General features: G+C 42.5%; 2 protein-coding genes across 3 annotated transcripts in view; one reads left to right on the top strand and one right to left on the bottom strand.

The window, feature by feature from the left end:
- The window catches only part of AK8 (adenylate kinase 8), a 72,943-nt gene extending 57,863 nt beyond the window's left edge, over positions 1-15,080 (bottom strand). For both annotated transcript variants that reach the window (XM_064468799.1, XM_064468800.1), the window contains exons 1-5: positions 14,959-15,080; positions 12,245-12,329; positions 8,187-8,236; positions 7,452-7,565; positions 1,967-2,035 (exon numbers count right to left, since the gene is read on the bottom strand). In XM_064468799.1, the coding sequence (XP_064324869.1) occupies positions 1,967-2,035; positions 7,452-7,565; positions 8,187-8,236; positions 12,245-12,329; positions 14,959-15,036 (396 nt within the window). In that variant the 5' untranslated portion in view covers positions 15,037-15,080. The remainder of the gene's footprint in view (positions 1-1,966; positions 2,036-7,451; positions 7,566-8,186; positions 8,237-12,244; positions 12,330-14,958) is intronic.
- Positions 15,081-15,184: 104 nt separating this feature from the next.
- On the top strand, positions 15,185-21,601 carry SPACA9 (sperm acrosome associated 9). The gene is made up of 4 exons (XM_064468896.1): positions 15,185-15,310; positions 15,989-16,144; positions 19,011-19,213; positions 19,788-21,601. Exons 2-4 carry the CDS (start codon positions 16,001-16,003, stop codon positions 20,170-20,172), a joined length of 732 nt encoding a protein of 243 aa, XP_064324966.1. The 5' UTR covers positions 15,185-15,310; positions 15,989-16,000; the 3' UTR covers positions 20,173-21,601.
- The last annotated feature ends 1,330 nt before the right edge of the window (positions 21,602-22,931 follow it).

Genomic DNA, 22,931 nt, shown 5'->3' with positions numbered 1-22,931 from the left:
GTTCAAAAATCACCCACATTAACTTATTTTTGCTCCTTCAGAGCTTTCTCTACTGATGAAGAGGACTTCTATAGCAAGATACTTCCCAATGCAAGTAAGGGCACTGCCATGCACTCTTCTATGCCCTGGCAAGATTAGCTGGGCAAGGAAAGATTTGTTTTAGCTTACTGATTTTTCTCCATAACGTTAAACACCAGCAGGTAGCATTCTAAATTAAATTCTCATGCAACCAGTGGTTAGATAATGGGATAGGTCAAAGTCTAGCTATTGCTAGTTCTAAGCTACTGCTTAAAGAGACCCAGCATGCTACCCATTTCGCTACGGCTGTATGCTCACAACAGGAATATGACGCGGACAGATGTACTCTAGCAAACCTCTCGGGCAGGAACAATTTGTGAGATTCCATCTCCAGCTATTCCTTACCATCCTGACTGAATTATCCTTTCCACAGTTCATTGCTGTGGATGACATCTGAACTAGCTTACACAAGGCAGGACCACTGAAAGCTACTTCTATCAGTGGTTTAAGCTAAGATAGTTGACTTTGCACTGAAGCACATGAAGACTTCTTTGGCAATCATTCACATTACCTTCAATCAGGGGCAGAAATTTTTTTCAGTTCTTCTTGCTAGTATCATTGATGTTCCTCTGCACCTATGGACACCTCTGCGCTACAGAATTACCATCTTAAGATCTACAAGGCAATGGCCCAGCCCCCAAGGCGATTTTGTTTTACATGGGTGGAAGGATCCAGTCTGCAGATCGTTGCAGACTACACCAAAAATCACAGAAACAGAGAAAGAAGTACAAGACACAAGATTTTCAGCATCTCCAGTTTCTTTCAGTGCCTAATGCCAAGAAGTTTTAGGAAGCAATTTTCACAATTCAATGAAAGGTCAATGACAGCCCTGCTTTATTCAACCAACAAGGTAGATGATGATGATGTTAAGAAGCAACAGATTTTAATAAAACTATGAGCCTTGCAATATCTCTGTGAGGTCAGGAAGAACTAATCAGACCCTGACCCAAGGGTGTGGGTGTGACAGAGTGACTGTTCTGAAAACACGTACTATTTTTTGAAAAAGCTATTCAGTCCTTCGTGAACATAATGCCTACTTTGGACCGGACTTTTTCCTCTCAAGAAGTACATCAAATAATGTGGAGTCTGATTTTGGCACTGTTTAGCAGCAGGGCTTTATCCATTAGATTAGTATGTCTTACAAATAAACCCTTATAATGGGCTGATTATGGACTCAATAAACCATAACAATATCTGAGATTTTAAAGGAAACACATAAAAGAGATGTTGCTTTCCTTGAGTCCAGACATTCATTTCAACCAATATTAATCTACTTAAGCTCTCTTTCAGTTCTATGTTAAAAGTCTCTACTTGTATTAAGGCTAAGCACAGGGGGTGGGGGGGAAGCCACACATCCTTGAATACAGCTAAACCTATTCAGTTGCCTATTTGTGTAAAATAACAGTGAACATATTAATTATTGCCTAGAAGAGAATATAATCAAATGCAGTTTTTCATAAAACAGGAAGAAAAAAAAGACACAATGAGAAATAAAGAAATTTATATCAATAATGTTAGATCCTTTTTCCCCCCTTTCCCCAATAAGAGTTAAAATCTTAACTCAATGTATTGATTTTTATATATTTTCTGTTTATCTGTTTTGTCCACTATAACTCTGCCAGTTGCCCCAGGCAATCAACAAAGCTATGCTTGTTCAGCCTTTGATCATCTCTGTGCTAGAAGATTAGCATATGCATACTCTCATCCTCCCCTTTATCCTGTTAATAAAGCTCCAAACTCCCTCTGCTGATGTTCAAGAAAGCAATCCGCTCCAGAGCCCCCAATGATTTGCCCCCATTCCCTCCTCTGCTCAGGACTCAGAATGCTAACTACTATGCACGAGTTGTGTAAGTGCTTATCCACCGGCCCTCTGAGGAACAATTCTTACTTGTTTGATGCAGTCCACGTTTGACAGACGTTCCTGGATCAGATTGGCCCAAAGCGCGTTGGGAATTTTCTAAAGAAAGAACAAAAAAAGGCTGAATATTCACAATTGAGTTCAAAAGGAATTTTACCATGCAGGCATATTCTGGTTAAAGGTGAACTGAGATGTCTTCTTAAAAATAAATAAATAAATCTGTGCAAGTCCCAAGTCATTAACATAATATATCAGACAGTTAATAAGGGCACAAAAATCAGCGTTAAAGGTAAGCCGAACACAAAGCCTACAGCCATGCTTTTTGCACACTGACATGGAAGTGGTGCCCAGTTTTGCACACTAACACACGCGCTGGACTTCCAACCTGCAGAGAGATGCATAAGAACACCACATCTGCAAGCAGTCCTTTTTACCACAAGCATCTGACCCACTACTGTTTCATATGTCAGCGGCTTCAGCATTAGTGATCTTAACAGCTATCCTGCGAGACAAGCAGAATCTCAAACACAGAGCAAATAACAGAAAGTCCGATTTTCAGAAGATCTGTTTCATAGTTTCAAGTAACTCTCACTCTTTCATCATCCAGAAAGTTTAAATAAAGTACATTTTAATGTTCAAGACAGTTTATTTTTAAACTTGGGACCATGAAATGGGTAGTGCTGTTTCTTCCTATGACTATTACTTTGCCCGTATCTAGAGATGTTTTGTAAGACAGTATTTGCTATCTGACAGGAGAACAAAGTTCCTCTACAGATTTAGCATTTTTTTCCCCCATAATATTTATTTCTTCCATTATTATATTAATTTCCTGACAAAAAGAATTTAACAATACCCTTCTTTCCATCTTGTAAGAATTTTCTTCATCACCTTGTTAATTTAGGCCTTTATTCTGTGCCAAACTTGGTTGGACCATGTTAGGCAGTTAAAACTTGATAAAATCTAAACCTTTGGCCATGCCAGTCAGAGCAGCTGTTAATCACTTGACTAAATGCCTTGTCTCAGTCTCATTCATTTTGTTATTATTGGTAAAATAAATACTCAGAAACAATTCTGCAGTCAGATTATCTACTTCCCGAGTCAAAAACTTATCTTTCGCTTAATGATGTGAGCTTGATTCTTTGTTCCACACAGTTCCATATGTCATGGGATCCCATCTCTTTTTCTAACCAGTCTCAAGGGCATAATCATAAAAGAAAGAATATGTCTGCAGGCTTATACTAGAGAATGTAGATAGGTATAATGAAAATTTGACTAATTATGCGGAAAGATTTCTGAACAATCTCCATTAGCTCATGAAACAATTTCACCAGGAATGGTTGAAACACTACCACTCAAGTCACTTTAGAGTGGAGCAAGCACTCCAGAATACACACAAGAGCTCAGCTGGCTGTGGAACGGCCAAGGTGGCCCAGTCAGGCAGTGGGTTTTCTTGTTTTATTTATCTCTACTGTCCCCAGTTCTCAGCACCTTTCCTAATATCAGCCATTCATAAGACAACATTCAAGCAGGTAAAAGAGAAAAAGGGAAAGAAATTGCTGTTTCTTGAAAGTCAGCAGGTCCCATAGGGTGGTGCGGCAAAGCCTCCTGCAGCCTCTTGCTGCTGGAGCCTGGGTCTGTGGCTTTGAGCCTGTCACCTTCCAAAGGTGCCTCACGCTGCTATCAGAAACAGCTACCGTCTTGCTTACTTCTTTGATGTGTCACGTCAAGACAGGCTAGTGACTGCCGGGGGTCCACTCTGCTAAGACTTGCCAAAGCAATTTAAACCAAAATTATACTACCTTCTTTCAGTGCAGTGGTATTCTTAGTCCTCTCTTTTGAGGAGAGTTTATTGCACAAAAACAGTCAAGGGCACACATGTGGGTATTTCAGCGTTTTAGTTCCTTCTGCTCTTTGTGGCTCAATTCCAGTCTCATTTCCTGGTCAGTTTTCCTCCTACTGAGCAGTGGCCTACAAAATCATTTTCGAGAGGTTGCTTGTGGAATGCCTAATTATTCAACTAGAAATCATGAAATTTTATACATATCAGATAGCACATTTACAACTTCTCTTTCATAAGCACTCACATAAATATATCATGAGCCTGGTAGATGGGACTTCACCTCCCAGAAATCTGCAATAACACATTTGGTAACTGCAGAACGGTATCTTATCTAAGGCGCTCTGAGCCTGTCCCAACGTCAGTTTACTTAATGGGAAGACCTGCTGCTTGAATTGTTAAACCTTCCAAAAGCCATGGTATTTTATGTTCAGACCACTTTTCTAAACACACTGGTTTAATCACTGTTTCCATACTGCTGAAAAACTGTACTCATACCTGATTAATTTTAAACATTCTATGTTTTTTTCTGACTTAGTTTGCTTTATAGTTTGCACCTCAGAGAGAAAGTTTGAAGAAACTGGTTTTAGTATTTTGAAAATCATAGATGTTTAGATTTAGCTTGTTCAGATAAATACATGTGAAAAGCTGGGGTTTTTATGTATACATAAGACCAAACCAGTTCCTTCGTAGTGGCTTGCCCTGAAATAGATTAGAAGACTGAATTTGCATAGATAAGGACAACTTCAGTTTTCGTCTCTTCTATTATATTTCTTCTTAAAAAGCACAGGGATATGATGCAACTGTAGAGCAGTTTTAAGTCATTACATAGTATGCAAACACCTTAACTGCAATTTAGTATAGCATTAAGAGCTCGCCCATTCCATAAGCCCACAATTACCAGAGTTGTTTCAACTTCTTACTTTATCCAGTTAACAGGAAAAGTGAAACACGCAATAGCTCATCATTAGACTTCACTATAGGAAAAACCTGAAGGTGCTTCCTATTAACATTATAATAACTAGAGATGAGGGAATAATTTGCAATGATTTATCAAAAAATGTAGCCTCTTTTTCTGTTCATGGAATATTTATTGATAGCTCGTGGTTCTTCAAATTTATTGAATATTCAGAAATATTTGACTTTTTTGAATATTTTTACATGCAGAATGATCACATTTTGCTTTGAACAGTCAATATTTAAAATTCATTACCTGAGCTGTGCTCATTAGTAAGTGGCCAGGTGTGTGTTAGTGAATGATTGCATGTCCAACTTTAAAAATTGAGCTTCATAGAATAATCACAGATTTTAAATATGCCTTCCATGAATTCTTATGCCAGGAAAACTCAAATGCTTTAATGTTCACTGGAAGTGAACACAAAAGAGATGGAAAGCTGGGCTAAAGATAACTAAGTAAAATATGTGAACAAACATTTGTGGACCTTCCTGCAGCATTTGTCCAGGTCTAGTAAACATTGGCCTACTGACCTAAAAATGAACGACCTTGGCACTGGGGTTAATTCAGCCACAGTAACTTTATACGTATGAAATGTTCCTCTAACAAGATTAAATTATGTTATATGAACTTCACAGCAGACTTTCAAAAAACACAGTCTTAGTTCCTGCTTTTCCATTTACTTTACTGCTTTGGCCGGGACTACAACTTTCCAATGCTCTGGTTGTATCAAAGATGGTATATTGTTCTGTTCCTGAACAGACATGTAAACCCTGTTAGTGCTAATGCATGCTAGAGGAGTCACGTTTACCACTTGCTTCAGCAGAACCAGGAGTGAGTAATGACAAAAGAAGACTTAGCCAGCGGACACGAATCAGTAAGGGAAAATATAGCTCTTGAGGTGACAATCTGGCTACATATTAAGTCACTGTAAAGCTTGCATTGATTAAGAGGAAGCCAGGAGTTCCCTCCTAGTTTCAGGAGTTACATCTGAAGAATCAAATTCATATAAAAGAATAAAAGAAATGATTTATTGAAAATGTTCTTCTAGGATCTAACATCTCAAAAACAAAGTCAGACTGCACAGTACTAAACCACCACCAGATTCTGCTCTTCGGGTGCTCCTTACTACCTGATTAGCCTTGACATTTTTGACTTTCATCTTCCACACCATCCATCTTTTTGAATCAAATAAGCCCAACAGGACACCCTTGAAAGTGCATCTGTATAGTCTGAAATATGTTAATAATTACAGTAATTAAACCAAAGGGAATTTTTGTTTTAAATTCTCCCCCTCTAAGTTGAAATTTATGAATCTAGCAAAACAATCTTTAATAATTAGAATGAAGATTTCAAAGTACATATTCTCAATAAGAATCACTTTCTGTCATCTCAGCCGAAAGCAAACCTTTTTGCCAGTAAGTTCAGTGAGTTCAGTGAACTCTTTCCTCTCAGACCCTTAAGAATGTTACTCAAGGCATCTCCAAACTTCATTCACTACTTCATTGTAATAAACACCACCCTATTTTCAGCCTAATTTTTTAAGGAAAAAAAATTCATCTATGTACCACACCATCTACCATCTCAGCAAATTATGAATCTGTTGGCCAATTTCATTCAAATTTAGCAGCAGCATGGAACTCTCACAGAAATGAAATTCCTTCAATTTTTATGAAAACAGGTGATGACGGAAAAAAGAGAAACTCAGACTGCTGGAGTTGCTAGAGAGAGTCACAGAAAACCAGACTTCCTCCATCCTATCACTCATGGATCACCTTGACATCTGGAGAAAAGAATCAGCTAAAAGGGCAGGAATCAGAAGCAGAGATGCTTCTGTGTATTCAGGATATTCTTTCAACATTTTTTCCCCAATCTACTTGTCACTAGCCTTTAACAACAAGGCCATCACATTGCTGATCAACTAATTCTGTGAGTCATGACATCTGGAAAAAACGTTCTTCCGACCAACTCCTTTGAACATCAGTTAGGAGGCCCACAATGAAGCACAAATGGATTAAAAAACCTGTCTGGAGCAAACAGGGTACTCGGAGTTGGGTAGAGCACATCAACCCAAGATCTGAACAATTTCCTGAGTCAGTTGCTATTGCCTCAGCTTGAGAGCTTCTAGGGTTTTCAATAACTGTGGATTGTCATACTGCTTTTGAGTTAATACACTAAGTCAGTCATTTGTGTTGTGCTACAAAGAAATCAAGCGTGCACAACTAAGTAGCTCTGTCAGATCAAAAAAAAGTTCTTTGTGAACATATTTTCCAGAGCATTTTGTACTGAGGGAGACCTCAGAGATTAATGCTTATTTTATAGAGATTATCAAACATGCTGAAATAGAAGATGCTTTGTTTAACAATATAATGACCATTCTTTAAATAGTATGGTGCATACCTGGACTTCTCTCAATTCTGTTGCTCATGTCTAAGGTTAATGTTTTCAAGACCTCCATTACTTTACATTGTCTTCCTCCCCTGCCCCTATTCTATGCTTTCACACATCTTTATCTTTGTTCATGTCTTCTTATCTAGCAGAGGTTACCCTTCTTCTCTGAAAGACCCTGTACCTACATCCACACAAACCAATGTACAAACCACCATAGGTATAAGAACCTTTACTCTTATCTGCTCAATTCATAGCAGTGGAAATGATTGGAATGCCATATAATTCCTCCTCCAGTGACATGAGAACTACTATAATTATACCCTCTTACACACCTGTTTTCTTTCTTGATACGCCTTTGCTTCCTTTGTCAGCGCTAGTATTTCCTTGAATAACAAAGTCTCCTGAGATACACGTATGGCATCCAAATGTTTACAAAGCCACATTGCCTGAGGGAAGAAGAAAAAAAAATACAGGTCAAAATATTTGGAAAAAAAATGAAGCATTTTTTCAGAAGGCTGCAGAAAGACAGAGCGTTTTCCTAGCCTTTCATTTAAGTAAACAGACTATCTGTGTAACTTGAAGCAGTTTCTTATAAAGATGTTCAAGAGTCTACAGCTTTGAATAAGGTCTTTTTCATCTACTGTACTATAGCACAGATTTTTAAAGAAGAAAGCTTCCTTCCTAGCATGCACACACCACCATCATCTGCAAAGTTTCTGTGGTCAGCTTTCTCTGTGGTTCACATACCACTTTGACAAGACCAGTTAAGTGGTACCAGTGGACATGGTAGACAACTGGCCATGCAGATGAAGCAATCCACAATATGGGAATACCACAAATGTGTAACTATGGTAGCCCTCCCAGATTAATTAGTCCTGCTAAAAAGCTGGGAAAAAAAGGCAGGTAGAATTCTGTTGCATGACAGCAGTATCACTACCACTGCCCAAGCAAGTTCTTTCAGAGCTCACTTGAACATTTCCATTTAAGTTGTAGTGTAACAGAGAGGCATACATAGGAAGTAAAAAGCTAACTGGGCAGCATTACAACACTGAAGGTAGCATACTTACAACTGTAGTTTTCCCAGAAGCAGGTGGGCCAAGTACACAAACTCTTGGAGCTATGAAACAAGAACGTGTGAATGTCAAGATGCAGAACAGCAAAAATCCCACCCAGTTTCCCACTATTGCATTGTATAATATAAATGTGATCACAATGAAACAATTATTTCAGATGGAAATCTGCCTGAATGGAAACTTCAGGACTGGGATCTGCAGGGGGGAAAAAAGGGGAAACACTAAGTCAGTGAAGGCTGGTTCTTCCTTTAATCTCCATGGTCAATGAGATTTAATACTCTGACTAAACATGCCACTTAAGCATGCATATATATATATATGTATTTAAAATTTAAACACATGGATAGTTTAGTGGGTGAACCACAGCACGATACAAACATTTCCTTATCTGAGTTTAACTTTTATTCCCAAAACATTGATTTAGACCTAATACATTTTGTGACGAAAAAATATTTGAGCTTGTACATGCAGGACAAGATTATTTAAAAGTGACTATTATCGTAATCATAGAATGGTTGAGATTGGACAGGAATTCTTGAGATCAACTCTCATTTCTCTTACCCAGTATGGTACTAAAAATACCTTTTACTTTGGCAAAGCTTTTGGACCTTATCACAAAAAGTGCAATGTCACTTTTTAGTTTCAGCTAAATAGGTTGTGTCAGGGTTCAGAGAAGATTTAGATATTGCAAAATTAAGCACTGTCTCTCTACCCTTTTTGACAGCTACCTTCAATCTTTCTAGTTGTCATTAATTCTCTTCATCTCTGTACCTCATGTTTCTCTACTGCATGTCCCCCTCCTTCCCCTGAGGGGGCAAGGTGGGAAAAATGCATCCCAGTGCTGAGGAATTCTTAATCTAATGCCTACAGACAATGCAAGAGGCGTTACCGCTGTAAGCTTCATTGGGAATGAATTAGAGGCAAGACAAACAAGGGAAAATGGAGTAACTCTTCAGAAAGTATTTGGAACTTTTTCTGTGAACACACCTTGGGCTGCAATCTCTTGAGCTGTCATTTTATATTAACATCTTTGATGTTTTTTTTTTTCCCTAAACCTCAGGGAGAAAAACAAACCAAACCAGATTATATACAGAAGGGACTGATGAGTATTTACTGGGAGTAACATAGGTCAAAACAGAGGAGAGACCTACTCACCTAAAACCTCTTCAGCTGTTGAGAACCAAGGGAGATAGAGTGTCTGATGGCAGCAGGCGGGGAAGGATGTGAAATGTATTTTTATGAGGCCTTCCATGCACTTAACAGATATTGGGCAGGTGCAATTTTTAAACATACATGAAACCCAAATTACAGATTCATCTTTACAAAGTTATCTGACTTGGAAGGTTTAAGAAAAACTCCCCCCTTATTGGTTCTTGCAAGTGCAACAGAACTAGTACACAATGTAGAAAAATACTTTAAAAGGATACATCAGCTGTTTTTATCACCTAATTTCTTTCAAATGTAATGTGATTAAATCCTAGGGTTTTTTTTTTTTAATCTAACACCTTGAAACTCCAGCCCGGTACTTAGGAATTATTTATAAACAGCGTCATAAAAGAGTGCTCGGGTGCCAACACTAATCAACTTCTTCAAACCACTTCAAAGAAAATCAAAAAACCTTTCCATCCACAGATCCTTTTGAGGTTTAACTAGGAGCATGATTTAAAATTCACAAGAAAACCCTTAGGTATTGAAGCTTTAATACACAGCTTTCTTGGACAAACGTTTGATAAAAAACGAAACATACCATTATATACACCATATCATGCTTTAATATTGCCCAGGGCTACTGTAAATGCTCACTTTGTACTAAATCTGTTTTTCTCTCTGCTTAGTGGCTGGCAGCAGATGGGGCAGTGTAATTCACTGATTTACTCATTTGCACACTTGTAAGGCTCCTCTAAAGCATTCTCCCTAAACATATGACACAAGGGCACAACCAGGACACCACTGTATGTAATGTTTAACCCCCTCCAATCAGCAGATAGTCAGTATTTAATACCAGAGGTCTGAACCAGGAGTTAAACAAAGTCAGGAAAAAAGAAATCTAGAAAATGCCTTTTTCTTCAGTAACAAATCATATTTCATTCCATGTTTAGTCTTGATGAGATCTTACAGGATTTACTCTTCCAAGTAAAGTAGGTTTTAACATTCAACAATGATTTTGATAATAACAAAATTCAACCTGGAATGGCACAAAAGAACAGCTGGACTCACTGAGTTCCATTTAAGTCCAAAAGATTCTATGATTAACATGAATGTGACAAAATTTGCTTAACTTGTAAGAGAAATCCTTTGTCAAACAGGAAGAGCACATAGTACATGACATTCTTGCAGAACTTTTTTACATTTCTTCAGAGGTTTGACTGTAAAGGAAGAATTCACAGAAATGCCACTTGGATCCTGAAAGCATTTTTATCAGTACAAAGCAAGATACAATGTAGAAGACTAGCACCTTTGTATATGAAAGAATTATCAGTCTTCATATGGGCCTTTAAGGCCTTTAGAAGGATCACATGAAAGAAAAATAGTACAGAGCCTTAAGCACTAACACTTAGCCACACATCTGACCTACGAGATTTTCAAGACAGTTGTAAGCTATAATCATCATTAGACTTGTTTATATTTTTAAGAGTACTTTAGATCCTATTATAATTAAAAAGGTTTTCTAACTTCACACCTGGGATAGATGCAATGCTTCTTTTCCACACATCTCTGTTTGAAATTTTCTCTAGGGCTAAAACTGTCTAGCAAGGCAGGATCATGAAAATTCATCACTTTACTGATGGCTCTAATAAGGTTTTTTTTCTTCTAAATAGTCAGCACCTTCCGCCATGATCAAAAAGTAAAATCAACTCTGCTACAGATTTCTGTTACATTATTTTCCGTATAATTTATTCTTAAAACAACATTTAGGCTTTAATTTTAATTGGAGTTGCTTCCCTTTCCTAATAGGTTTTTCCAGACCAAAACCAGACAGCATCTTTCCTCTGACAAACAACTGCTGTAGTTCTATCTTTAGCCTCCAAGTACTGAAGTCATGAAATGGAAACCTGCCTAATTCCGCTCAAATAATACTGTGGGGCTTAAGGACAAATGTTAGCTCAATGTGAAGAAATTTTATCAGCATTCTATCAAACTGCATGAAATTCTTCTGCGTATTTTCCGTGGGTCTATAAAACAGATTGATTACCCATGCTGCCCGCATCAGAAAAGGCTGGACACAATTTGCAGGATTTGATGGTGGGTTTTTTTATATTTAGCAGCATTTCAATCAACATCCATCTGATCACCACCACTAAGAGCTCACAGCACCTCCAGTGATAATGATTTCATTGATGCTGCAGCAGGACTTTCATAATGGTTTACTATGGTTTTAAAGAAACATCAAAGCAACATGACACCAGCTATCCCTGACAGCTCATGCAGAACAAAAATTATAGTTCAGTTGTGCATATCCAGATATAATCTGCCTAAGGGTGAACGGTTTGTAAATCAAATAATTTGATTGAGTGTACATGCTTTTATTGTGCAGAATAGACTTCCTATTCAATTTACCAGGTTTTGTTATACATACAATTAGGCATGCTCACTGTTCCTTCATCCGAGATGCCACTGAGCAGTGGAACTCATTAACAGCCTCTAGTAACTAACTAATCAAAAAAACAGAGAATCTGCCAGCCCAGGTAGAATAGGAAACCAAATTTACACCTGACAAAAGGAGTAATTAGCGAGCTTAAAGACAACAGGAAATATCAGATGGGGCACAGAACGCATTAATAATTGATACACTAGAACTCTTTGTTATTCCCTTAGAGGGTTTCATTGTTATAACTGTTAAAGTGCATTTTTTATTAGATTACCCACTAAAAAAAGAAATTAGAAGCATCTTACCTATAACTATTCCAAAATGCTCACCTTTTTCTTTTTTTTTTCCCTCAAGACACAGTCTGAAAAGTTTAATCCATCATTTGCCAACTGAAGCGCAGCTTCCAAGCAGCTGTTTACAGATATGGAATTGAACTATTTATGGTGTCTCAATTTTCACTTACCATCGTCGTTGTTTTGCTTTAAATGGTTTATCATATACTGAATGGGATCATCTGGCTTATGAATTAACAGTTCTTCAAGCATGTTCTGAAAATAAATAGGACAAAGCCAGAGGAAAATTTAACATAGCTATGCAGTCACGATCTATTGCATTTTTACAGTAATGTTACAATGAGGATCTTAAATGCTTATTTATTTTCTTAAGGCCCCTTTCACAGACAAAATTGAAACTATGAAACATATTTTAGATGCTGAAAAACTGATGTAAAGCACGGTGAGAAAATTGCCAATAAAAATATAACCTATTTGCTTTAGCTTATTTATGATACATATAGACACCAGAAAGATTTTGTGTCTATATGTATCTTATAGACCACCTGGAGCCTCATGTTGATAACAAGTGAATCAGAACTGACATAAAAACCACGCAAGGAGTTTTGAAAACAGAGTCAACTTAAATTAGTATCTCTGCAGGGCAAGTTAAACCTCCCTCTAAAGCACATTCCCACAAGCTTCTGACTTGCCTGGAGGACTGCAGAACAGAAAAGACCTGCAGAAAACACGCAAAACCAACAACCAATCAAACCCACAAAAGCAGCAAATCTCACTCTTGTAACTGTGCTAGTCTTCCTCCTACATGGAAAGTAAGGGGGGGGGGGGAAGGAGGAAAAGGCTTAAAGCATTTCCTTGAATGTCTACTTTGGAGCCCATTTTCATATTAAATGTTTTAGGTTATACAGGGCCTTGCTTCAGCTCCCACCAGTAGCAGTGGGGATCTTCCGCTGATTTCAGCAAGGATGGCAGCTTTACAGAGAGAAGGGAGTAACACTGAGAAACACCAACTCCATAGATTTTCTAACAAGACATTTCAGCACAGCCAAGAATTCTGTAATTAAAACTAAACATCAAACAGCAACTAATGTTCTAGCTCAGATTGCCTACTGAAATGCTCGTGCTGGAATAGGATGTCTTTTTCTAAAAATCAGTCATAACACTCTAATATTTGCAAGTAAATTCTATGAAGTTGGTATATTCCATAAAATTTTATACTCTAACCAATTGGTTGTCTTTTATTAGAGTGGCCTATTTCCCTTTTCTGCTTCATCCACTTCATTAGAATAATTCAAACACTCAATTTTGTTTATAAACTGTTTCATATGCAAGTTTTGATGCTTCCAGGTCTAGGTAGCACATAGCATAAAGTATAAAATTTTTATTTTTATTGGAAGTTAATTTTAAAAGTATTATTTTCCAGCAGCATTTATTGAAATGAAGAAATCTGAATTTGGCACTATAATTAGCAGCAGCTTTAAAAATAACAAATCTAGATCATTTGGTCTTGTTACGATTCAAAATTGTTCAGGATGCCAATGATTGCTACTTTCACTATTTCGTGCCCAAGTCTTACCAGCACTTACACACGTGCTTTATTCTATCCAGTTTAATTTTAAACGAGCAACTCTGTTAATCCGGGGGGGAGGCTCAGGGTTTGGGTCTCATGTTTTAAGTTTCACATTTTGGAGTTTGTAAATGTTTAAGTTTAGGACAATAACTTCAAGCTGTGTGTGTTTGTACCATCATGTTGCTACAATAAAACCAAAGCATGAAGAGAAAACACCACTCTGAGTAAAGCCCAGAAGCATTTTATACGAGGACCTGCAGCTGCATTCAATGCCTCATGGCATGCTAAACACAGTATTTTCATAAAAACCCCACAAATACTATGTGACACTCGTTTATACTAAATAGACTTGATGTTACGTGAGAAAAAGAAAAGAGCAGAAAAAAAACGGAAAGAAAATTAAGCATTTCTGTGCTTTCCAGTTAGATCTGGAAAGGTAAAAAGGCCTTGTAACACACAAATTCGAGTTATGAGAAGAGTTAGCCCCGGCACACAGGGGGAGTCTTTCTGACAAGTTCTCATAACAGAACAGCACAGGAATATTTAGTCCCTCACACAAACCTCATCAAAAGGGCTTTTTCCAAACTTAAAGAACAGAACGGGAAACCATTCTTGCTATTTACTGAAATCACAACGGTGTTAGAAGTGTACTTCTCTTTATTTTCGACACAACATCTCCACAGAAAAACCTCAACAGCAGCAGGAACTCGGGGAGAACCAATTTTAATCGGATAACGCTGACAAGCAGGCTGCAGGGCCCGCTCACCGCCCCAGCCCCTGCCTCAGGAAAGGCAAAACCCTTCAGCACCTCAGCTTTTCCTGCGCTTCATTTGTTACTGCCGCCTCCTCCTCCTCCGTCCTGCCAAGCCTGCCTTTCCTTTGGGGACTCAACACCTTCCTTCCACAGGCTGCCGCTTTCTCCCGCAAAAATTGACACGTATAAACCCTTGCAATTGCCAGGTTATTATTAAAATAAGTTAATTAATTAAGACAGCCCTCGGCCGGTGCGCCTCCTGACACGGCAACATCCCCCCGCGCCTTTCCAGAGGCGCCCGGTACCGGCCACTGGGGGATCCCATACGAGCCTTCCCAGGGCCTCCCCGGGCCGGGGCCTCCCCCGGGCGGGCCGGGGCCTCCCCCGGGCAGACCGGCGGGGGCCGTGAGGAGGCCCTGAGGAGAGCGGGGCCCGCCCGGGGCCAGGCCGGCGGGCGCGGGTGCCCCTCACCGCCCGCGCTCGGACCCCGGAGAGGGGGTGTGGGGGTATGTGTGTGGGGGGTCCCCGCGGTGCCCCTGGGGCGGGAGCGGCCCGTTCACCTGCAGGAGCCGGAAGAGCTCCCGCTCCTCCGCGTAGGCGCCCAGCGGCGGTGGCCAGGGCCGGGCGGAGGCGTCCATGGCCGCCCCTAGCAACCAGCCCCGCCGCGGCGCTGCGTTGCTGAGGAGCGCGTCATCACCCCGCGACACGGAAAGACCCCGCCCCGGGGTGGGGATTCGCGACGGCAGCGCCGTTGCCAAGGAGACGGCGGCGCGGTTGCCACGGAGACGGCGTAGCGGCGGGACATGGCGGAGCGCCCCGGGGGAGGCCGCTCAGCCGCCGCCCGCCCCGTCCCGTCTCCTCTCGGCGGGGGTACCCCGCTGCCCCGGTCCGCCCGCCGGGCTGCACCGGCCGGTAGGGACCGTATGGCTGGCAGCGGGACGGAGCTTCGGGGGGGGGCGGTAGTTCCCCGGGCAGCGGGACGGGGTTTCGGGGGGGGGGGGGGCGGTGGTTCCCCGGGCAGCGGGGGGGGGGGCTTGGGAGGGGCGGTGGTTCCCCGGGCAGTGGGGCGGCGGGGAAGGCTTCCCCCAGAGCGCCAGGGCCCCTCGGGCGGGCAGGGACGGGGTCTCACCGCGCCCCCCGGCCTCCCCAGCTCCCCCACGATATACAGCCTGCCCAGCTGGCTTCAGGTAATGTCAGAGTTTTTAAGCCGCCTGGGCAATAGTTTTACAGCGGGTAAGAGAAGGCATCTCTCCCTTCGGCCCTTTCACGGCACTGTGTTTGATGCATCGCCGCATTATGTTCACAATAGACCCACTAGGGTTTATGGCATCTGATTGTCAGTGGTCCCCTCTGGGTTCTCTACCTCTTTTTGCAGCATCATTACTACCTCATTGACTTACTGTTTGGGGCTCTGGGACTGCAGAGCTTTGACACAACATATCTTCTCTTTTCTTCTTCTTTTTTTTTTTTTTTTTAAGTTTTCCACTAACATACACAATTCCAACTCAGCTGAAAGATAGAGTTACGTATGTAGAATTGCACCATTTCTAAAAACTACCTTCCTTTCTCTCCTTCTCTCCCAAAATCCAGGAGGGGGAAAACATGAATGAGGCAAAGGAGGCTCTAAGGAACATAGAGCAGAACTACAAGCTCTTCCTGCAGCAGCAGTTTACGTTTATCGGAGCGCTGCAACACACCCGAGAGAACGCACACGACACGATCAGACCTGTGGCAAGCATCAGCCAGGTACGAAGCGTTCGGCACAAGGTTTTCTGCCAATGAGAACAGGGACCAACGCAGTGGCGTCGCTTGCTTGGGCCTAGTTCGGGGACGAATAAATGTTTTTACTAAGGGAAGATGCACAAAAACTCTCTAGTAACATCTGTGTATAACTCTGCACACCAGTGGCAAAAGATTAAGTAGGGGAGAGAAATACCTATGTTAGGCCTTGCCATTTACAAAGAAGGAATTTTATTGCTGAGCATCACTTCATGATTTAGTTTAACACCATCATTTTGCCACTGAGGCATAGCCAGAAATACAGGGTACAAGAAAACAATCAAACCAACCCTCCTTCCCCAGCCACACATGGAATCTGTAATCCTTAACTTGTAGTAACCAGCATGCTCGCCTCTTCCCACTGGTATTGGTGCTGCTGTATCTTTCTATAGTGCTTATTAAAAATAATGGCTGTGTTACAGAGGTAGGATGATGGATTGAAGGCTGAAAGTCCCAGGTGGGCTAGGGGTTTTCGGGGCTGGTAAGTGAATTGTCTTGGAATTTTTATAACATGGGATGTTTTAAGTAGTGCGAAGAACTTGGACCACCTGCAGACAGAGGGGGAAGAAAATTCTAAATAAAATTAGAATTGCGGATGTGAGACAGCAGAACCCAGGCACAAAACCCAGACGGATGCCAAAGCCAGAGTGAAAGCCAAGCTGTTATTAGGATTAGGGCACAGAAGTGAGCTGGTTGTCTTTTCTAAGGGTTGACTCTCTCTAATATACGGGCTTTGCTCGTAACACTGAAGATTGTGACAGATTACGCTAAACCATTTTTTCCAAAAATGGGCACTGAGATTTTGTATAACGTTATGCTGTTTTAGAAGTGCCAGTATTTCAGTGGCACTGAGCCAACTTGGACTCTGCTTCTTAGCAGAAGTGGAAGACCTGCTTGTTGTGGGGGTGAAACCTTGTAGGTAACAACTTCAGCAATTACATTGATCCACGGCATCATTTGTGATACAGTAACATGTGAAATTAGTGGTGGCAAACTACTGCACGGGTAGCCCTGAGGGTATAGCCACCTTACCCCGGGGGAGGACGGGAAAGGGAAAAGAGCAAGTACTGGGGAGTACTTGGTGCAGCACGTACTGGTGATGCGTTGTGCAGGAACTGAACCACTACCACAGACAGGTCACTGGGGACAAAAACAGACAACAGTTTTATTTCACTACCCTTCTCCTGAAACAGCCCAACCCTGTTTTTAGTTTTGCATGGGAGGGCACAAGAATAAAAGCAACAAATACAAAAATAGGTGTGGTCTCAGCCTACAGCTGACTTGACTGCCAGCTTTCTTTGCATGTAAATATAAACACTGCAGAGAAAAAACGATACTGCATTTGAACATGGCTGCATTTCTAAACCCTAAAAGCTGTACATGGTAGCTTTTTTAGCCTTGAGTGATGACATTTCTCAGAGAAAAGAGGAGAGCCTAGTAAGGTGGAAAGGTTGAAGAGCACACCACGGTCAGGCAATGGCAACAGCTCCTTAAAGACTTCTACATGGAGAAGGATATAAAGTCGAATCCCAAGAGGTTTTGTGAGACAAGCTCTTTGTTATTGCTTCAGCCAGAGATTCAAATCACCCAGTGAGTCCTCGCACTGCAGAGCCTGGCTGCAGTCACGACCTCGGCCCAGCGCAGGGGCTGTCTGTGAGCTCCCACGGCTGCACCTCGGCTGCTCAGCAGCAGTTGGCAGATGCAGAGCTGGGCAGCCCTTGCAGGCTGCTCTTCCTGTAGGCCTGGTCCCCATCCCCGTTACGCAGGTGCATTAAGTCTGTTGTTGATGTGGACAAAAAGAAGTCCTGTTACCCCATCGGTGAACATCCAGGCTAAAATGCTATTCTCTTTAGGACTATTTCTGCTCACAGCAGCAATAGAAAATCCTGCCGCTCACAAGGACACAACGCTCAGCGAACAGTGGGGAAGGAGGAATCTGTAGTGGAAAGGGACCCTTAGGGGTAATTTTTTATTTTTCTTAAAAACCTGCTGAGGATTTGCCCAGGCACATAGCATGGCTTTTCTGTATGCAGGAACTGTACCGATGTTGGAACAGCTACTTCGTTTTTGTCTTGAAATTTTACAGAAAGCACTGAAGGTGTTAGAGTCCACCTATAACTGCCAACCAGCCACTCGGTGTTTTATATTCTGACCACTCGTGTCTGAAGTACCCGTAATTTCTTTGGAGAAGATACTTAATCTCCTGGCATAGCGTTTCACCATGTAATGCCATTCACTCTCAGTAACAAAAATGCTCAAGGCAAAGAGGGAATATCAGTGCTATAACAGGTTTGTAAGGACAATTTAGACTAAATGGGTTTAGCTTGCAGTCACATCTAGCAGTGCCAAACACAGAACCAAAAAGAACGCAGATATGTGCAAACGCACCCACACTGTTACTCCAAAACCAGCCCCAGTTTGGTCGCTGCCCTCGCCTCCCACCCTGCTCTGCCTTGGAGACCGTGGCAGTGGCAGAGGGTGCCCTGCTCAGAGCAGACAGAAAACTCCTCTCACACTCAACCTGTTTCTGCAGCGCTGGCAGCAGAGCTGTGTGTTTGGCTGCGGTACTCCTACACTTCTTCAAAGAGGGAGGAAGGCTCACTGGTGTGCTGACAGGCAGAGCCATCACCCCAGACATCCTCAGTCATGGTGAATGACAAGCAAACATCTCAGGCATGCTCTACCTGCTGCTGTGGTGCAGTTGCCATAGTTTCATGCCTGCAGAGTCACAAGAGAAAGCAGCGTCTCATCACTAACCTAAGCAACTTTGCAGCATAAGTTAAAAATAATTTAACGTGCACAACTCTGTCTTTCCCCGTGTTGCGCTCTACAGGTACAGTCCTACATGGAGCATCACTGTAACAATTCCACGGACAGGCGTATCCTCAACATGTTCCTAAGCATCTGCAACGATCTGAGCAAGCTCTGCCAGAGGCTGGAAACTCTGCATTCTGGTAACAACGTAACCGATGGTATTTTGGAGAGGTGCAAGCTGCTCCTTAGCCACAGCAACAATCTGAGCATCATCCGAGCTAAGTAGGTCTCTCCATCAGCTTAGTTTCTTTGAGGCGATTGTCAGTGCCGGGGGACTGTCACAAGAATGCATATTCCCACCTGACTCCTCCATCAGTTCTGTTACAACATGTGTCTGGCTTTAGTGAGGGTACAAGGTGCTACCCAGTTTACTATTCCAGCTGTTGGGAAAATATTGCCAGCCCCCATTCACAAACAGGGGGTTGGTTTGCTTATTTGTTCTTTCTACTGGTGCATGGAAGGGCACACTCGAGCAGGTTAGTACCCTGCAGGCCCATGCAATGCTCAGGCAGTTTACCTCCTCCTTCCTCCTGTTCCTGCTCTGCGTGTAGCTAATTTCTGTGGGGCAAGTGTCTGTACATGCTCCTGAACTCTTCAGACACAGCCCGACAGCCACGATGGTGTGTTTGGCAGGACTCATTTCTCAATATGCAATTCCATCCGTGCCTTTTTGTTTTGGGGAAAAGGCTGCTTGTGCATTTCTGCTGTTCCCTGAGGGCCTCAGGGTGACTCTGTGGGCTCACCAAGGGCTCCATTGCTGGGACTGTTCTGTCAATTGGTTCCTTCTGTCCCGCAGATACCCCCATGATGTTGTGAATCACCTGAGCTGTGATGAAGCAAAGAATCACTATGGAGGTGTGGTGAGCCTCATCCCCATCGTTCTAGACTGCATGAAGGAGTGGGTAACCCACACCGAGAAGCTGCCACGGCACGTGCTGTATAACGTTAGTCGTGGAAGCGCTGCCGCTGAGAAGGGGGCACCCCAGGACGCACCAGCTAGGGCAGCCATTTCCCAAGCACCACTTCCTGTGGACCTTGAAGCTCAGACCTCAACTAGTAACAAACGTAATGTACAAGTGCAGGGGAGTAAGCGTGTCTGGAAGAAGAACTTAAATGACATAGAAAATCACAGTGGGAAACTTAAATGTCCCTGGAAACCCCCAGGTAGACACGCCTTCTAAAGGATCAAAGCTCATGCATCTCCTGCTTACCACCTTTAATCAGGTGGCTGATTAAAGACAGTGAAATGAATACTAGAGATCCTTCCTATCTGAGTCCACTTTCTGAAGAGTTAGCCCTGTAAGCCAGCCTTGGGCAGACACATACTCTCTCCCTTGCTGATGTTTCCACTCTCCTTAAAGTCATATCCCAACAGAAGTAGCTGTAGCACTACAGCTGGTCCCTTTGACCCGCACTGTGGTGAGAGCAGGGAACAGCTGGGAGTAATTGGGTGCTAATTGCTCAGATACGAACCTTGAACAAGCTTCTTGAAAGGGGATTTTACACTTTCTCAGATTTCTTTGAGGAGCACCCACTCGCTTGCCGAAGCCGGAGGTGTGAAGAACCTGTGTGTCTGAAGGACATGATGCAGAGCAGCAAAGGTCTCTCATTAGGGGTTCAGATGTGTATTTGAGGTTTAGACTTGGCCCTGAAGTTCCCTCCCCCCCCATAGAAATTGCCTGGTTATTTGGATGAATGAAATCAAAATCGACAGGACACTAATGATGTCTCCTTTCTGTGCCACTGGCTACAGGAAAAGTCAGTGGCCTTTGGCTGCACCGACTTGCAGGTTCTCGCACCATCACCAGTACACCCCGCTCTGAACATCTTCCCTTCCGCCTCTGACTCCTTTGCTGTCAGAGCTAGGGATGTAAAGGAGGACAAACTTCATTTTACACTTAGCTTGGCGTCCTGACAATATCCAAACTTGATTAAAACACCCCTACCCTCACTGAGCTCTCCAAAACGAACAAAGTCATTTCCAGTCAACATGATTTATGGGAATCTGGTGGGAGCAGAGCGCGTGAGGAAGCTGTGGCCATTTTCAGATCATTCTTTTTCAAATTGCAGGTTAAAATGTCTGTGCTTTCCTTCTTCGAGAGGAGAATCTGGCTTGCCTAGCTTTCAACGATGTTATGAGGCTTAGTTCATTAAAACTACAAGGCATTTGAAAGAGTCTCATGCTGCTTTTATACCAGCACTTGGCGATTCAAGCACAGTGACTTTATACCAGTGCTGAAAACAGCTTGCTTTCTGGCCTGCGTAGGGAGGCTCAGCAGAGGCCCAGGCTCTCCCCATCCTCTGAGCTGATACGTGGTTTTGGTCGTGCTTTTATTCAAGCTCTGTTAACTACAAACTTAAGATCTCAATAATATGGTGTCTTCCCTGTATCTGACAGCTCTTTTCCCCTTCCGCAGGCAAATTAGCTCCTGTTCTTTGCTTCCTGCTGGAAGACACTCCTGAATAAACAATTTCCCCTTGCATACCTGGCTCAGTTTGCTAAAATTGTGAGAAAGCCTCTGTCTTAAGATGACCAGATTTCAGCAACAGGCAGCCAAAAACAAAGGGAGAATTAATGCAGAGGAGGGAGCATAGGAAGGAATGATAGCTCAGATGAAATGGGAAGCATTTTCAGGAGCATTTGTATTCCTCACATAACCCCACTATCTTTTGCACTTTTTCCCCTTCCCCTATCCACATGTGCTGCGCTGCAATGCATCTATCCGCCCTGGAGCAGAAGCCTATTTATAGGAGACATCATGATCCAGCTGAATTGAACCTCAGTGAACTCAAAATGGCCACGGAGCTCAGCAGGGTCACGCAGAGGCTCCCAGGCACTACTGGGGCTGCAGCCAGCTAAGTGTGACCGTCACTCTCTCAGGCTTTTATTTGGGAGCCCTGTTGCAGAGGCAGCTTCAGGCAGAAAAATCAAAGTTGCTCGCAGCTGCCCTATTGTTTCACGTTGCAAAGACAAATGTCCAATGACAGCTGCTGTCTTGGAAAGTTTTTCAGACCAAGTACATGCTCTGTGGACAAAAAGGTGACAAGTGTTGGGGACACAAGGGACGCTATTCCCAGATCTTGTTTCCAGCTTTCCTCTCCCTGTCATATAGTTTAAATTGGAACACGCAGGCTCTGATGAGACCAAAATTATCCCCCAGTTTGTAGTTCAGCTCCCGCAGCACAGCACAAACTGCTTGTCAGAACAGCCCTATCGAACCCCGTCTACAACCTCCCCAACCCCGCTGTCCAAAATGCCAACGCAGCGGCCATTCGTACTGGGCAAAGGTTGCGATGCACACAAGAAACAGTTCCCAAACCGTAATAATAATTTCTAGCCCAGCCCTAGACTTTCCAGCAGTCTTATGCAGCCAAAATATTAAGACACAGCAGAAAAATGAGTGCATAAAACTTGCAGCCTGAGGTTTGGTAACGACAGGACCAGGATCTGTTGGAAGACTGCAGACTTAAGCCTCACGAAAACATCTAGACAAATTACTTAATTTCCATACAAGTTCTCCTCTTCCAGAGTGGATGGACACTTCAAAAGACAAAAAGATACAGCAAGAATTGTTTTCCTTTACTACAAATCAAGCTGTTTGAAGAATTTACATAAACAGGATGTAAATGCCAAACACAGAAGTGCAATAAAGTTTTACTTTAGCCTCTCCGAGCAGAAAATTCCAAGATAGACACTGAGAAACCAGGCAGGGCACCAAACCGGCTTGCTTAGGGATCTGTCAGTCCAGGAAATAAATGCTTTTTTTGTTCAGAGACTGAACTAGATACAGGCGGGTAGTAGCTGGTCTCAGCAGAACCCCGGCACCTGCAGGCTGTAAGTTACCCCGGGCTCCCCTTGATTCAGCTCAGGGTCACGCCAGGCTTTTGTCAGCCTGTAACCGGGCCAAAACGCCCTGTGCGTTAAACGCCTGGTTCCGGG

This window comes from Phalacrocorax carbo, chromosome 18 (genome assembly GCF_963921805.1).
Source record: "Phalacrocorax carbo chromosome 18, bPhaCar2.1, whole genome shotgun sequence".
Classification (NCBI taxonomy): Eukaryota; Metazoa; Chordata; class Aves; order Suliformes; family Phalacrocoracidae; genus Phalacrocorax; species Phalacrocorax carbo.
The sequence above is the reverse complement of the archived record's forward strand: the minus strand, read 5'-3'. Positions and strand labels throughout refer to the sequence as shown.

What these genes read in the sequence shown, in the direction of transcription:
- SPACA9 (XM_064468896.1), top strand. Translation starts at nt 16,001, where the DNA reads ATGAATGAGGCAAAGGAGGCTCTAAGGAACATAGAGCAGAACTACAAG. An exon ending in CTGTGGCAAGCATCAGCCAG is followed by an intron (nt 16,145 to 19,010) that starts GTACGAAGCGTT and finishes TGCGCTCTACAG; the next exon opens with GTACAGTCCTACATGGAGCA. An exon ending in CTGAGCATCATCCGAGCTAA is followed by an intron (nt 19,214 to 19,787) that starts GTAGGTCTCTCC and finishes TCTGTCCCGCAG; the next exon opens with ATACCCCCATGATGTTGTGA.